This window comes from Podarcis liolepis (genome assembly GCF_965112155.1).
Source record: "Podarcis liolepis genome assembly, chromosome: 8".
Taxonomy (NCBI): domain Eukaryota; kingdom Metazoa; phylum Chordata; class Lepidosauria; order Squamata; family Lacertidae; genus Podarcis; species Podarcis liolepis.
In genome coordinates this window covers 44,166,756-44,184,657 of record NC_139560.1, presented here as the reverse complement: position 1 = coordinate 44,184,657, position 17,902 = coordinate 44,166,756, and the positions used below count along the sequence as shown (strand labels likewise).

The 17,902-nt window shown below is 46.8% G+C and overlaps 1 protein-coding gene across 9 annotated transcripts in view; it reads right to left on the bottom strand.

The window, feature by feature from the left end:
* The window catches only part of KCTD1 (potassium channel tetramerization domain containing 1), a 76,499-nt gene that overhangs the window by 42,032 nt on the left and 16,565 nt on the right, over positions 1–17,902 (bottom strand). For 2 of the 9 annotated variants that reach the window (XR_014529282.1, XM_083517751.1), the window contains exon 1: positions 7,765–9,095. The exons of 1 other annotated variant lie outside the window; for it this stretch is intronic. Coding sequence is in view for 1 of the 8 variants with exons in the window: in XM_083517751.1 (XP_083373877.1) it covers positions 7,765–8,988 (1,224 nt within the window). In the remaining 7 variants the exon portion in view is untranslated. Of the gene's footprint in view, positions 1–7,764; positions 9,096–10,116; positions 10,513–10,620; positions 11,396–17,902 lie in introns of those variants that run through there. 6 more of the 9 variants (XM_083517755.1, XM_083517756.1, XM_083517754.1 and 3 more) reach the window with 4 other exon arrangements.

Below are 17,902 nucleotides of genomic sequence, written 5' to 3'. Positions count from 1 at the left end.
GCTTAATATTAGCTGGTGCGATTTAATGGAGTTTTTAATCGATTAAAGGCTAGAAGCCAGAGGCTTCTCAGAAGAGACAGATGCAAAGAGGTTGAGAGAGAAGTAAAAATGGCTCAACAATTAATTACCAATTACTGCAAAAAGGTTTAATCATATGTATATACCAGCACAGTGCCTTGTATTTTAGTACTGTAACAGCAGTTAAAGCTGACCCCTGTCACTGAACCAGCGCTGGTTATGGTAGTTCAGCATCAAGTCAAATATTAGGTCTCAATCAGAGGTTTAATCATGATCACATCAGTTTCACAACCAGATGGTAAAGACAATCATTTGTCTAGTGCATGGGTAGCCACCATGGTGGACTCCAGATATTGAACTACAACTCCCAACAGGTCCAGCCAGCACGGACAATGGTCAGGGGTGATAGGAGTTGTAGTCTAACCTCTGGAGGGCACTATGTTCACAACCCCTAGTCTAGTGATAGTACACCATTTCTTTTAGTCCTTTAAAACTTCAAACCACCTTGGGTACCTTGGGAAGGAAGATGGCACATAAGTGCAATGAATGAATAAGAGATGGAGTATTTTAGCACAGAATGGCAAAATTCTCCTCATCACCTTGCCATACCTTGTGTTACCCCTTCCCAACCTTCACTAGAGGGTTGTGGGATCTTTCTGGGCAGCATGGGTGACAGAGGAAAATGCTGAGAAAATGGCCTTCCTGCCTTCTGCCAGTGGGATGTTCCATTGAGCTCTCTACTGACGTTGCACAGAAGCAATGTTTCATACAGTTATGACCCTGGAGTCTAATGTCTGACATGGCACTATACTTTTTCCTTTAGACATGAATTTTCTAAACCATAATGAAGAAGTTAGGATGGATGGTAGTTGTTTCAAAAGTGCTCATATTTAAAACTTTCTTTTAAAACAAACCAACAAACCCAATGTATCAAACCATTTTTAAAAGCCTTTTAAAAAACTGCAGCTGAACTACGCAAGTATTAGATACAGCAACCCAGCAGCTGGACTACGCAAGTATTAGATACAGTAACCCATTTTCCTTTAGAAAACCAGCGCCCAAAAGTCAGGGCTTATAACAGGCTGCCCTTAGGCATGTACTTTACAAGTTTCTGCAAATGACACTGAATCCAAATTGTACTGAAATCACTTCCCCAGAATTCACAACATATGGTCCATTAAGCAGTAACTGGCACACTGATATTTCAGAGCCACCTTCAATGCTTTCTTCATTTGAAGAGGGAGGGCGGGCAGGCGGGCGGTGGGGGGGGGATGCACATGCTTCTGACACACCAAAAAAGAAAGGGGGAAGAGTGAAGACAGGTCTTCCAAAGTGGCTGAAAAATCTACAACATAACTAATTAGGTTCCAACTTCTAACACAATAGTTGGTGTACTAGGGTCTATTATCAAGTTTATAGCTAAAGGCAGCAGACAATACAACCCTACATTCAATTTAATTACAGCCCATGGCTTTTGCAGCAGTGGCGCATTTCAAAGGGTTTAACCACTCATTTATTTCTAGCCCATACATAAAATAAGTCAGCTCACACTGTCATACAGATTCACCAATTAAAAATGAGCATTTTCTGATCTCTGGGTCTCTGCAAGGAGAACAGTGAGCAAAAAAGGAGCCCTTTTCAACAGCAAAAGCACAGAAGCTTCATTTAATAGGGAAAATGCTTTCAGGCACCTGCAATTCTAGTTTGTGCATTAGGACTTTGATGTTCATATACTGAGGGTAGTGAATTATTTAACTATCTGAGGAGAGGGGTTTTTTTTGTGAGGTGCTACTTCAGCTCTCCAGCCATAATTTTCTTGCCTCTCCTGATGGCACCCATGCAGACTGATCAAGTCTGGCCAAGACACAAAATATTAAACATTCTCTGGCTCAGTTTTTAATGACTGTTGCATACAGACCACTCAGCTTGAAAACGTAAATGTTTTATTCAAGTATTGTGCAAAGAAATGGACTTAAGAGAGGCACCACATAGGTGAAATGACAAAAGGTTAACGAGGCAGGATATTAAAAAAATTCCTTCCAGTAGCACCTTACAAGACCAACTAAGTTAGTTCTTGGTATGAGCTTTCGTGTGCATGCACACTTGTATCTGAAGAAGTGTGCATGCACACGAAAGCTCATACCAAGAACTAACTTAGTTGGTCTTTAAGGTGCTACTGGAAGGAATTTTTTTATTTTGACTATGGCAGACCAACACGGCTACCTACCTGTAACTGGAACCATGGAGGTAGGATATTGTACAGGCACTTGTTACCCCAAAAGTATGGGAACTTCTTGCCTTCTTGGCTAACATAAAATTCTGTATTAAAGTCAGTGGGTGGCATTCAAGTCTAGCCCTACTCAGAATAGACCCATTGAAATTAATGGGCATGATTAACTTAGGGTGATTAATTTCAGTGGGTCTACTTTGAGTAGGACTTAGTTGACTACAACCTGATGTGGTATAGTGATTTAAGAACCTTGGACTAGGACCTGTGAGACCAGGGTTCAAATCCTAAGTGGAAAAAACAGATTGAAGGGCTAGAAAAGCTGGCATGAAACTCATATAAATTCATGTGTCATGAATTCGTCTCACCCATGCTTCAGTTGCCTCCAGACTGAATTATTGTAATGCTCTCTACATGGGGTTGCATTTGAAACCCAGGAAGATGCAACTGGTCCAAAATCTGGAAGCTGGACTTTTGTCTGGCACTCTGAAGAACTTTGATATGATGTTTGGTCTAACTTCCTATTTGCTTCTGAGCTTCACTCAAAATGACAGTATAGTCTCCAAAGCCCCAAACAAACACTTTCAAACTAGGTTAACTTAAAGAGTACTTAGTCTGATACCGGTTAGAACAAAAGTTCAAATTATTGTCAGAAGACTTGCACTTGGTGCAATCCTGGGAGAGTTGATGAATGATATTTTCTGTGGTGACAACATGCTTTTGGACTGCTCTCCCAACTGAAGTTCAACAGGTTCCCTCTTTGTGCATCTTTCACCAGAAATAGAAGGTGCTTCTTATTCCACTGGTTTTCAATATGCAACACACACGTTTTATTGCTGCCAGATTTAATGTATAAGATCTTTAACCCTTGCTACTTGTGGTTAGGCTCTTGCTTTGTTGGTTTCGTATTGCTTTTAGACATTGTTTGTTAACTGTGCTTATTATATTATATTACAATCATGTTGTTTGCCTCTCTTGGTAGAAAACCAGAAGATAAATATTAACAACTTAGGCTCAGGTGTCACAGCCATCTCAGCAGGTGGCAGCCACAGAAAAACAGCAACTTTGTGTGGGCTATCAGCTACATCAGCAAGCAACAAAGCAGGCATCGGAATCTACTGTCAGGTGTGGGGTTCAGCTGATTTGACTTTTGATATGCCACTGACTAAAGCTGAATCCTGTCTATACCAGCGAATGTCTACAGTTGCTTCACCCCTGACACAGCTTAATGTCAGCACAGGGCAGCTGTCTCACAGAGGCTACCGTGGGTGGATGTGATTGTGGTATGTTATTTGCATTCAAATCATCTGACTATAAGAATGACTAATAGCATGTTTAAGAACAGGACATAAAACCCTTAGCCAGTCAGTGCAAGGTGCTACTGTATGTCATTTTTAATAATTACTGTAATCATTTGTCTTTCTTTATCTATATTGAATTCCTTTGATGTAGTGGTCTTGTCTTGAGCAATCTCCAGGTCCACAGTGATAAACAAATGAAGTTGAATAATTAACCCAAAGATATTCATTACCTCAATCACACCGACTCTCCTTCCTTATATACACAACACAGCATGGTTAAGCACTCTCTGACAACCCAGTCTTATGCTCTAACTGCAAGAGGACCACAGCTACGAATGAATAGTAATCCATGCAGTACCCTTTGTATCCAAATACATCTAAGCTACAACAGAAACATGCCTCTCATGTTCCCATTACAGCCCTGACTAATGTCAATCTAGTCTCTTACGATAATTTCTAAACTTTAATAAGTAAACTCAAAAAGGACTGATTAGATACCTCTTAATAGCTGTTGCACTGCACTATTAGAGATCTTGATCATTTATGAAAAATGAATACACAAGTATGCAGCAGACAATTTAAAAACCTCATTCATCAGTCCCAACTATGTTACTGCATCACTGTAGCGCTTCAGAAGCAAAAAGACTCAAGTCAAGGTCATGGAGGCTCAGCCACGTATGATTAAAATACTATAATGCCTCCTGTGTCTGCTACCTAAAGCGATAGCTGGATCAAAGGAACATTTAGCATGCCTTCTCCTCATTTCATTGCTGCATCCTACAATGCCCCTGTATCTCATACACTAAAAGATATCTCCATAGAACAAGAAAAGATATCTTAGTATGAAAGAGAAAGGTGGATGTAGTAACAGTTATCAAAATCTTGAACTTGGCATTCCTGAAATACCAGTACATTTACATCTGGTAGCTACTGGCACATTAAGTTATCTGAATATGTTTATGTCAGTACTTTATGCAGCAAACGTAACTGAAATGTTTCCTGTGTCTAGTTGTGAACAAAAAGTCACCCACATTTTACATGTTTGCTCTGGATATCTCCAGTATTATACTGGTATACACAGAGTAAGTGTGGCTACACCCTTAATTACACATATGATCCAAGAAATCAAATGCACACAAATGAATGCACACACATATAAAACACACACATGCTTTCCTGTTCTCAAAGAATGGTCTCAAACAGTTTCATCACAAAAGCCAAAAGTTTTAGGCCTGACTAGATGAGAAGCCATCTGCAGACCCAAGTATACCACTTTGAGCTCCATGGAGGAAGGGTAGGATAGAAGCATAACCAGCAGATATTCTATTCAATGAGCAAAGGAATGTACAACCTGAGCAATCCTTGCACAGTGTGCTTTCATACACAAAAGAGAACAGGAAGCCTTCATATGCAAATGTGGGGGTCATGCCCACTGTAGTATCATAGTGGCTGGTCACGGGATTCAAAAGAATATATATTTCATTTCATACATCAGAGCATAGGCATACTTAGTGTCAGGATGCCGATATTACAAATTATAAGAGCACCAAATATGTTCATCAAGTAACTCTAGGTGAAGCCTTAACTTTCTTGATTTCAGGGAGATCAATACTTTACCTCTAGTCTTCACCTAAAACTAGAGTGCACCATTTATTTTTAGACTCGTATTACTGGCAGCGTGTACATCTTTATAATACTGAGAGTCAATAAAACTATCAGTCTATGACCTTCAAGACCTTGAAGCTATCATGAAAGCAGCAATATTTGTCAGCCATGGAATTCAGTGGCATACCACTTGATGAAGTCAACTCAGTAATGACCTGGAAAGTCTATGTTTATAATTAAGCAATAACTATTGTGGGTCAAGTCATTTCCTCTAGATTAATGGCCAGCTACAACATTTGATGGCTCAAGGTAGTGCTTTGGGCTTATTCACCCAGCCATCCATTTCTTCAAACAACTCTATGACTTTATCATTATGGCTATTCTCATTTTAAGAGACAGCAGTGAAAGACTCTTAGAGCGCAACCCTAGCCATGTATGTTCAGAAGTAAGCCCTACTGAATTCATGTTTACACAGAAGTAAGTCATACTGCTTACTCCCAGGTACATGGGGTTAGGATTGCAGACTAAATTTATTTTCCCATATTTCAATTGCTTTCAGCGCCAGCCATGAAAAAAGGGGATGGAATTCTGCAATTGTTTGGAAAACAGTAACTGCAGATAGAACGGTTAGTAGACAGAGCCTATTGAATTTTTTTCTTTTGCTTAAAAAAAAATCACACTCTTAATGCACAAAGCAAATGAAAATATTTATCCCCACCCCAGTCCTGTGTAGAAATGAGTGGGCAGTCAATTACCCTACCTAATCCTAATCTAGAAACACCCCCAAACACACATAAAATAGGGGATTACTATTAAAGTACATTTTAACATCTTCCAGTCTCACTGAATGCTCATTTCTGGGGGGGGGGGGGGATATAAACACAGAAACAACAGATGTCTTTATTCTATCTACCGCATATACAATTTCATCAGCAGTCTGACTTTTCCTCTTATCTGAAATGTCTGATTTAGCAGTCAGCAGCATTTAAAACAACTACAAAAACTAAGTTCACCTTAGGTAAGCTTCTTACTTACGCAGTTCGGGGAACACAATTATAAATTATTGGTTAAAGGGGCTTTATAAATTATGTGGTAAAAGTGATTCGCAGCTTAACGAGCAGTTCCTCTTACTAACTGCAGTAACATACGGTGGTGAACTACTACACTTGCATACAAATATACTTCTTTTAAGATGGATTGTCTTTTTTTATTTCTTGCTCACAGACATGCAACATAAAAACACAACTCTGAAAGATGTTTTCAACCATCCATCCCAACTTTTGGTAATCTCATGCCGACTATATATAAGATGTAGTTTCTTTCATCAACAAGCTAGAATAAAAACATTATCCACACATCAGCAGATCTCTAGTCATTCACAGCCATAAGATACGCGCAGCAGGAGACCAAAGTACAATACTCTACTCAAGTGGCCCCAAACTCCAAACAGTAAAGAGAGGTCACATGTATTTTACAGAAGACAGATGCTTATGCAGCCATTCACAAAAAGGCCCATTCTTCAATTAGCCTTCAGGCTGGCTGATTAGCTGGCAAACTCCTCTGAAAGGGTCAGTTTGTACAAAACTGGTATTTCCACTTTGGAAATTGCTCAGGCATGTCATATACCTGTACCCACAGAATAGAGCTCTTTCAAAGCTTAGACTGAATTCATTGTTAATGCTGGAGACCAGACCATCAGGAGGTTTAAGAGTCAATTGCAGCAGCTTGTAATAACATTGTTGACTCAAATGTATTTTATAGGATGCTTTTTTTTACACTGAGGATCCTTATATAGTGACAATATGGGAAGTGAAATAATATGTGATTAAGATCCAATTACTCATACAGTAACTGGCTTTCAAAAAAACCAATGCCCCAATTTAACAAGGCAAAAGGAGTAGAAATGTGAAATCAATTTTACGGAGTGGGGAGGGACTTCTGAAATCTGAAGCCTTCCAGCTCCCATTGCTGATGAGGACTTAAGCTACTTAGTTTGTCAAGGATGCGAACATTTAAACAAGGTCTCAGAACCTTTTAAAATTACTTTTGACTCACTTTCTGAAAGTCTGACCCCACTTAGGTTCTCCAGCAGCTAAATTCTGTCCTTTGGGATATAGTGGATGGGGGCTGAATATAATTTAAAAAATGCTTCTCCTCCAGATTTCCCTGGTAGCATAGTAGAATGGGAAGGGACCCTGAGGACTATCTAGGCCAACCCCCTGCAATGCAGGGATATGGAGCTGTCCAAACCTGCAACCTTGGTGTTGTCAGCACCGTGATCTAACCAGCTGAGCTATCCAAGTCAGGACAGTTATTGACCCAAGCAGAGGTGGGGGAAACCAGGAAAGTTTCCCCCAAATCACCCCTCCTCCAGATTTCCCAGGGGCCAAAGCTAAAAGTCAGGACAGTTATTGTCTCAAGTTTCCAAACTTGCCCTAAGACAGCTTCCTCGGAATCTAAACTCTGGAGGAGGCTGCCTGCAGTGGGCTCCACCATGCACCTGCCTTTTGGCCTGGAATTCCCTGAAGCTGACAGGAGGAGTTGGGAAAAGGAAAAGGTGTGTATGGGGGGAGGGGGGATAAAGTTGTTTCTCTTCTTTCCTTTTTTTGTTACCTGTGTGGGGGAAACCATAGCAGGTGACATGACAGTGGGAGAGTTGGTGCTTCTGTGCCCATTGGCCTCGGGGATGAGGAGTGGCAAGGGGTCGTGTTTCACTGAGACCACCACCACAGACGCCGCCGCCGCGTCCAGGGGCTCGGCCGGCCTCAGGCAGAGTCTTTTGGGGGACGAGGAGGGGCCGCAGGCGTCGCCCCCCGCCGCGGCCCCGCCCCCCGCCGCGTACATCGCCTCATAGAGGGAGCGCTTGGCGGGAACGACGACGGCCGCCGCTTCGGCCTTGACGCCGGCGAGGTCGTCGCCGTCTTTGGGGAGGACGTAGGCGCCGTTGTTGGCGGGCGGCGGGGCGGCGCGGGCCCTGCCGTTGAGGTGGGCGTAGCAGCCCCCTCCGGCGCCCGAGGGCAGCTTGGTGCCGATGCCGGCGATGCTGTTGAGGGTGGCGATGGAGACGGCGCCGATGCAGTGGTTGGTGTAGGTCTTGGAGAGCTTGGCGGCCTTGGAGAGCATCTGCATGCGGGTGCCCAGCAGGTTCTTGCCGATGGCCTTGTTCTCGTACCAGGTGACGTCGCCCTCGCTGCAGTGGTCCCGCGGGCGCTGGAAGAAGGCCTTGCAGAGCGGGTTGCGCTTGGCCAAGTACTTGACGAAGCTGGCGTAGGGGCAGAACTCCGTGCCCGTCTCGTACATGCGCGGCAGGTTCTCCTCGTCGCTGCTCTCGGCGCGCTTTTTGCTCCACGACGACGAGCGCGACTTGTGGTAAGGCCCCAGGGCCTTGAAGTAGACGAACTTGCGGCCGTCCTCGTCCATGGCCAGCCCGAAGGAGTCCTCCTCCAGCTCGCGCTGGTTCTCGCGCCCGCGCGTGCAGAAGTACATGCACGTCTCGAACCAGACCTTGTTGAGGAGCCCGAAGGGGCTCTGCGTGCTGAAGACGCTGCAGGTGTACAGCTTGCGCAGGTCGGCGCGCGTGATGGCCTGCTTCTGCACCACCGGCCCGGCGCCCTGCTCCTCCAGCTTGCGGATGACGGCGGCCAGCGTCAGGTTGGCGGCGCGCAGCTCGGGGTCCTTGGTCAGGTCCAGGGTGCGGCAGTAAGGCGGCTCGTTGAGGTAGCGGTTGAGCGAGCTGCGGATGCTGATGAGCGACGACTTGGAGTACAGCTGCCCGCTCTTGGAGCGCGCCTCGGCGTAGAAGGAGCGCAGCACCCGGCACAGCGCCCCCTTGTCCATGGTCTCGAAGTCCGGGCTCTGCGCCTTCTCGCTCAGGTACTCGCGGAAGATGCGCACCGCGTAGCGGGTGGCCAGCCGCGTGTTCTCGCTCAGGCGGGCCCGCTCGGGGCGCTGCAGCAGCAGCTCCGCCTCCGGGTCCGAGTCGTCGGCGGGGCCCGCGGCGGGCGCCTGGCCGGCCAGGGAAGCGGCGGCGGAGGCAGCGCCGCGGGCGCTCACGGGCACCGAGGGGGCGCCCCCCGCCGAAGCCCCGACGCCGCCGCTGCTGCCGCCGCCGCCAACTCCCCGGACGCCTCCTAGGCGGCCCCGGACGCCGCAGACGGCCGCCGCCGCCGCCGAGTCCAGCAGCACTCCGGTGCCCTGGTCCATACGGATCATATGGCCCGGCTCCTCCGAGGCGGCCCACTCCAGCCCCATCATCATCATCTCCTCCTCCTCTTCCTCCTCCTCCTCCTCCTCCTCCTCGTCGTCGTCCAGCAGCAGGATCCCTTCCTCGGCTCCCTCCTCGTCCCCCGTTATCTGCACCTCCTGGATCTCATCCTCGTCCTCCCCGTCCTCGTCCTCCCCAGCGCTGCAATAGTGGAGGGGCCGGTGGGGGCCGCCCCGGCCGGGCTGCCGGTCCCCCGCATTGTTCTCCCCGCCGCCGCCACCTGCACCGCCGCCCCCTCCTCCTGCGCCGCCGCCGCCGCCCCCGGTGCTCCAGTCTCCGCCGGCGCTGCCGCTGCCAGGCATTCTCGCCATATTGCCGTCTCCCTGCCAGTCCTCGGGCAGGGCGCATGCGCTATATTGGACCGCAGCGCTGGAGAGCTTTTGTGTTTAATGACCTTCAGCTACCGGGAGGCAAAGCTGGGCTCTTAAAGGGGCCGCGCGCTCCCAGTGGTTGTGGCTGATGTGCGAGGAATGGAGTGGGGAAGCCGGACTGGAGAGGAGGAGAGGGGGACGGGGAAGAACGAGGGGGAGACCGACCGAGAGGGAGACTCGCCACCCAACAAGGCGCAGCAGCAGCTTGGAAGCCTTCCATCGCCCAGCGTTGCGCTTCGCGCGAGGCGATCGCCATGCAAAGGGTTACTTTATATCGGCCCGTGCATGCACCCGGGAGAAGGGGAGGCTGGGACTGACAGATCCACTCACCCAGCCTCAGCGCGCGGTGCCAGCTGCTGTCCGCTAAGTGATGCCCGAAGAGCAGCCCGGCAGCCCCCACATTCTCATGGCTTACGCGGGGAAGGGGCGATTTACCCCACCACCACCACCACCCACTGGCGGTGCCTACTGGAGGGGTGGGGTGGGGGTCAGAAGTAGGGAGGGGGAGCCCAGCTGCAGTAACAGCGGCAGGTGAGATCGGAGCGAGAGGGGTGGGGGGCGGCAGGCGGCTTTTCGCACAAGGCAGCTCCTCCCTACGGATTCCTGGCAGCCAAGCGCGGAAACGCGGCGGAGGCAGCAGAAGCAGCTTGGAGTTGACTCCGGTAGAGGAGAAACTTCTCGGATTGTCTGCACTTCTCGGCGGCTCTCCCTCCTTCCCACCCCTCCCTCTTCCTCTCCCCGGCCATCCCACCTACCACCCCCCACCCCCACGCCGCCGCTCCATCCAAAGGGGGGAAGGGGGGGGGAGAGAAAGAGGCCACTCTGGCTGCATACCAGGCGCGTCGATCTCACGGCGAAGGCATCGAGCAGGCTTCTCCAGCCAGCCAGCCAGCCAGCCAGCCAGACACGTTAGGCTGCGGCTGGGATCGGAGAGGGCGAAGCTGGCGGGGAGGCAGCTGACTAGTCCGGAAAGAGCGAAAGCGAGCGAGAGAGAGACCGAGCAGGGGAGCCGGAGCGGGTCCCAGGAGTGCTCTTCGCCGCCGCCGCCGCTGCAGATCTTAGGGGGGCGATGTGGGGAGCCTGCGAGTGGTGCCGGGCCGGCTGTGTACCAAAGAAGGAAGCCCGCTTGTTTCCTGCCTGGCGCTAATAAGCCGAAGGAAGCCAGCAGCGAGGAGCAAAGAGGAAGCCGCCAGGGCTAGTAAAACCCACACAGTCCGCAGCCAAGAGGCAAATCCAGAGCTATTCCCAGCCTGCGGGGACAGGCAGCTGCAACACTCGCGCGCTCACACACACACACACACACACAGAGAGAGAGAGAGAGAGAGAGAGAGAGAGAGAGAGAGAGAGAGAGAGAGAACAGGGGGGAGAGAGGGAGAGAGAGAAGGCACAGCCTAGCCCTGCAGAGCTCAGCCATCAACATTTCTCTTTCTCACATACACGCACAGATCCACCTCCCCCCCTTCTGGCTTCCCGCAATCCTCGAACCATTTGTAGGTTTTCCAGCAGGCATCTTTCCCTCTCCCTCTCCCTCTCTCTCTCTCTCCTCGCCGCTACCGCACCCCCGGGGCAATACGGGACTTTGCAAGCCCCGGCGCTGCCAAAAGCCGCCCTCAAGTTGAGTAGCCGCTGGAATCCCGTTACCGATTCACACGCACAGCCGCGCTACAATTCATTTCCGCCTGCACTTCCAGCTGCCGCAAAGCCTTCCCTAACTTTAAGCGGTTGTTGCGCGGCAGCGGCGCCCTCGATCTTAAGCATTTTGCCGCTTTTATTTTAAAAGGAGAAGATGGGACGCGGGGGGAGGGGGGTTGGCAGTCACGACACCCACAACGAAAGGGAGATGTTTCTAAGGCGGGTTTTAGCTAGGGGCGGCCAGACAGTTCTGGGCTGGGGGGGGGGGAGAAGCACGTCTGAACTTGCCCAGGCGCTACACGTTGCTTTCTCGGTGAACACAAAGCAGACGGCTCTCGCAAACTTGGCAGTGCCAAACTGACGCCACTGTGTCTTGGCATGGCACTCCTGTGAAGGGAACGAGTACGTTTTCTCTCTTTGCTCACCTACCTCTTTCAATATCGTGCTTTTACCCTGAACAAAATTCTGGGGAAATCTTGCTAAGCTACAGACAAGTCACAACGAGCCATCGCAACATCCCAGATATGATTCACAGATAAGGGCAGAGATGACAGTTTACTGTTGTCCTGATCCCTAAGAAAAAGAGCAGGGAGGTAATACGAAAGCACCAAAGTGCACGCCGGTTTTTTTGTTTTGTTTTTTAAGTGTGAAAGGCATTTCGGGAAAGACGGATAACAGTCACTCAAAGTAGTTCAAACACCACCACCACAGTATTGTATGTCTGAAGTCTTCATAATTCCAGCACATGGGATATTGCTCTTTCTGACCCCTACCCAGGCCTCCCAAATTCGATGGGCATTGCCATTCAAATAGTGTCCATGTACCACATCATGTGATCGATTATGCGGGGAGGGGCTTACCTGTGCCGCCCCCCCCCGCAATATTTTATTCAAATTGCTACGCATGAACAGGAATAAGTGACATTTTGCGGAAAGCACTGTATTGCCACGGGGTATATATTTTTTTAAAATGGTTTAGAAATTATTGCCATGCTCTATTATCTTTCCGCACGGCAGGACGAGATGGTTGGACGGTGTTCTCGAGGCTACCAGCATGAGTTTGACCAAGTTGCAGGAGGCGGTGGAGGACGGGTGCCTGGCGTGCTCTGGTCCATGGGGGTCACGAAGAGTCGGACACGACTAAACAACAACAACAACAACATTATCTTCCTACCACGAGTTCTCCATCCCTAAATTATGTAGTAATTGTCAGTGAGGTCAAAGCCATACTGCCCCGATTCTGAAGCCCAGACCCATGCTAGCAATACCAGAATATAGAGATGTAGAATGACACATCTAAGCATGCATCCCATCAACAACATTAATACATGTACTATGTGCATTCCAATGTTCAACAACCCAGCTTGATGCTCCTCATTTTCACCCACTGGTAGCTTCACTGCCAGTGTGGCAAAAGAGGAAGTGTCAGCCTTGTTGCTAAGGCAACAAGGTCAAACTTCCTCCTTCCATAAATACTTGCATGCCCTTTCAAATACACCCCCCCCTATCAAAATGAGAAAGTAGTTTTGGAGAATGCAAAAATATCCATGACATTTGATCTCCAAGTATTGCTCAGGAAACAGGCTGGCTTTCTTGTGGGGTGGGGTGAGGGGAAAGAACCTCTTTGTTGTTACCTTATTCCAGAACATTTGGTTGGCTACCCATCTCTTACATTCTACAATTACACTGTCATGCCGGCCAATAGCTTCCATATTGGGATAATCATAAACTTGAGCCAATGCACCATTGGATGGTGAGTGGAAGCACTCCTGTGACCTCTGGTTGTCTGTATTGCTACTGCATACTGGGAGGCAGTTAGTGAGCTTAGTGTGGTGCAAATGAACTAGCAGGAGTGTCAGATTGACTCCACCTGACCTTGTTGCTGCCTTAGCCCCTCCCCACTCCATTCCAGTATGGAGGAACAACATGGATGGCCAGCGATCAGATGAATGCCACTGATCCACCCTGCAATTGGCTCCTATGTCAGTGGTCTTTCTATCTGTCTGGATATTTGTCAGTCTGGAAGGGAAACTGGTGCCCTCCAGATATTTTGGACTACACCTCCCATCATTCCTAACAATAATTGGAGTCTAGCAACATCTGGCAACTTTCCATAGTCAAATAATACATACTTCCGTCAAAATAAGAAAATGCAAAACCTTGGATTTTGAATCTGATGAAACTTACTCCAATTTTTCAAAAACGACAACCACCTCACAATAAAGGTACTATTTTGCTGTCTAAAACACCCTGTTTCTTTATTAGCAGAGTCCGTTTATGTTTGCATGAACTGGCAGTATTAAATGCCATGTAAGGAAAATGACTATTTTTGTAGCTGGCCCAAATAATTTGTTACACAGCAGATCAATTACTGGATTTCCTAAAGTGATCACTTTCAGAGGTACAGAGGAGAACGTCTTTTCTGTGGTGGCACTGTATGCCAACATAGTGTCAGTTCTGCTTAGTTTGGGGTTTCAGGTCAAAACAGTTAATTTCAACAAAAGTTTTTAACTGAACAATGATTTTTTAAATATAGCTGCTTCTCACATTTTAGTGCTATTCTGTTTGCTATCTTGCTTTATGCTGCCCCCCCCCATTTTATTATTGTGATGATGATTATTTCATTGGTTGCTATTTTGCAGTTTGATATTTAATTTTGTATGCTGCCCTGTGAGTTTTGTACTTTATTGTTGTCTTTTTTATATACTGCTGTTTGTACTTAAATTGGAAGGTGGATGTAAACATATTTAATTGTAATAATACATTATTGGGGTTCACCGCAGTTTCATCACTCTCCTTGTATAAATTATGATCCTGTAACACTGTCTGTGTGGGTGTGGGGAGAGGTCTGGTACACTGCTATCACTTGGCAAATGTTTGGGTTGAAATACGTTGTGGAATAATTTGATTGCAAGTCTTTAGTTCAAAGGAGATGCTTGCAAGCCTGTTGTTAAAACAAGCAAATAACACTTATCACTCTCTCAGCCTTGGAAAAACACAGTGTTGCAATTAAACATTGCAGGTGCACATTGTACCCATTAACACATCCTGGAAGAAGATGTATCGGGTTATTTCAAGTCATTTGCTACAATCTGTTGAAGCATTTAACCCTTTCTGTAGCTCAGCCTGATACGTAGGATGCTGCCCTAAACCAAATCAGACCACTGATCCATTTACGGTAACTCAGTACAGTGGTACCTCGGGTTATGAACTTAATTCGTTCTGGAGGTCAGTTCTTAACCTGAAACTGTTCTTAACCTGAAGCACCACTTTAGATGATGGGGCCTCCCACTACCGCCAAGCCGCCGCTGCACAATTTCTGTTCTCATCCTGAAGCAAAGTTCTTAACCCGAGGTACTATTTCTGGGTTAGCGGAGTCTGTAACCTGAAGCATCTGTAACCCGAGGTACCACTGTACTGAACTGGCAGCAGATTTCCAGGTGTCCGGCTGGAGTCTCTCTCAGCCCTATCTTGAAACTCAAGGGACCGAACCTCTGAACTTCTGATTGCAAGTGTGCACTCTGCTGTGGAGGTATAGTTCCCTTGCTATTTGTTAATCCATCTCTAGGAATACAGAGAAGCCTCCCTATCAAACATTCAAGGGTTCTTATTTCACTAGACCTGTGTGAGTTAAAAAACCCCCAAAGAACTACAAGACATTACTAGTTTGCTATAAAATCACTGATGTTAGATGTGTGCATGGCCCCCAAAGCGGTTTGTTCATGATGTTAGGTGACAAGAAGCCATGGTGAGCAGGGCTTCAGCACCTTTAATTGTTGTGTTGTTGTTGTTTTTAAAAAGAAGCGTTTCTTGTGTCTGCATTTTCTTTCTCTGCACAATTATTTAGTGATGTTGTTGAAACTCCCTGTTGGAAATACACATTTTGCCAGCTTGTAATACTTGCCCAGAATACGAAGCAAGCATGACAGCCATGATATATGTTATCTGGCTTGGATTCTAATCTGATCCAGAGAAGAAAAAATATTTTTGTTGCAGCATTTTGTACCAACTGGAGATTCTGGCATCCCCACATGAAACATACTACAGTAGTTTAGTCTTGAAAGTAACTGAGGCTTATGTCGCCATGGCCTGATCCGCCCTGTATTAAGGACAGGTGTGGCTGGTGTACCAGCCTAAGATAGGCAGCAATACAAGCTGCTGCCTGAACATCTAATAGCAAAGCTGGGTCAGGGAGCACTACTACAGTGTGAACCTGATTCTACTCAAGCATTAAACCTCAACCCAAACAGGCCAAAAATCTTATTATTTCATCCACATCTCTACTGACCAGACTTGTTTCAGTTTCATAGCTCATATTCAGTCCTCCACTGATCTTGGGCACTGGTTGAGAACTGCCACAACCACAAGAATAAAAATTATGAATTAATCTTAAAAAGAGAAAAGAACTTCCACAGCATATATAGAATAAGAGAAAATGAGAGGTGGAGCTGAATTTCCTCAGTGAACTCCAATCTCTGGTTGATCACCCCAGGAGTTTCATGAAGATGTCAAACATGTATAAAATTGGAATTTGCCCAGTACCATAAGCAGATATCTCTTAGCACTACCTTCTGAGATCTCTCCTCCACAGAAGACAGCAAACACCATATAATGGCATCTTCAAGGCCAACCCCAGATCAACAGACCAGGAGGATTGGGATCAAAAGCTCCCAGAGTTCCAGCAGAACTAACAAGGATGTATGCCATCTGTCTAGCACTCAATGTTGGTCATCAGCCAGGGTGACCAAGGCAGTCTGGTTCTGGAACCAGATTGAAAAGAATCCAGATTATCAGTTTCATACAGAAATATGTGGCCTCCTCCAGTTTAAAGTGTTATTCTGGATATGTGTGGTCAGTGTTCAAAACACTGGACACAGAAACCTAGCTTCTTTGTAGGCCCACACAGAATGTCTTAACCACTTACTCTCAATGGAACTCTTGTTAATTGCTGTGAAACAACGTGAATGGCATATAAAGCCAGTTGATATGTATGTGCAGAAGTTACAGCTTCTAAGGGAATATGTGCATTAGCTCATGTGGACGGTGCAACCAGCGTGCACAGAGCAAGATTACAAAGCTGGGAGAGTTGCTGGAAAACTGACGAGCTTTTTCTTTTGACTTGCCAAGAAAGCTCTTAAATACTGAACCTATTTCAAATTGAGCTGGGGGGAGTTTGCCCATCACTCATTCAGCTATTACTGTTTAGAAACCTCAGATCTACACTAAACAAAATGCCTTAGTTTTTATGGGGGGGGGGGACAACACACAGGAATTTGAAAACTTCCATGTGGTGCAAGGCTTCTAGGTTCAACTCCCTGTTCAGCAAGTGGTAAAGATCACTGGATAGTTGAGAGGCAAGACTCAGCCTACTCTATCTCACATATGTTGCTCTGCATACTTTGGGGGAAGAGTCAGGGAGAAATGTAGGTATGGGGGTGGGGAAGAGGGAGAGGGAGAAAATTTTGGGGCTGCAATCCAGCCTGGAGATTTCCAAGAAGCAGGCAGAGCTAGGTGCTAGATTGCAGCTATTTAAAACAACCTATTCAATTCCCATAGTAATATTAATTAAAAACTGACAGTGTAAGCTTATGCAAAATGCTCTTAATAAATTATCTAAGGTTTGCTTACTCAGAGGACACACCTTCCTCTTTTCCCTGATTTATGATAGTAATTGTGTTGTAACCTCGCTTCTATGTCTTTTGGGTTATGACTTAATTCATTTTTGTTAAATATTCTTATCCACATTTGTCTTTGTTAATTGGTTAGTTATTTTGCAATGTAATTACGTGCGCTTTCATAAAATAAAAATATTAATTAAAAGAGGCAGAAGCATAATCTAGCCCAAGATAATTTCATTGATTTCAATGGGAGCATTAAGCATATGCTTAAATGCAGGGCTGGTGTGCCCATTAGGCAAGGTGAGGTAACTGCCTTGGGCAGCAGGATCCGGCTTCTGAGAAATGCATGACCCACTGCCACTGCTGCAGTGGCAGTGGCAGCTGCAGCACTCTCCTTGGAGACTGGATCTGCTGCCTCCTTGGCAGACCCCTACAATGCTGCCTCCCCAAATATGAGGCACTGCTGGCCTCCTCCCTCCTAGAGAGGAAATGGCAGGGCCAGCCCTCTTGGGTTCCCCCAGTGTCTGCCCCCATCCTGATGCTGTTGAAAATTAACAGAGGTTGCAATCCCATGCCCTCTTACATGGAAGTATGCCTCGTTGGACATAATGGGACTTACTTGTTGCTCAGTTTGAGTTGCAAAGTATGTGAGAGATGGGACCAATCACACGATCCCATTTCTCCTTACATGAACTGGGCTTGAACCTCTGACTTTTAGATTTCCTGTTAAAACTAAGGAACAGGTTTATTTACTTCAAATGAATTGAGAGCAACATAGGATGTCAGGCAATACTTCAAAGGGCAAAAGGTAAAACTGCCTGTCTTCCTAGCTTGCAGAAGCCAGAGTCTACAAAAGGTGGCAAGGGT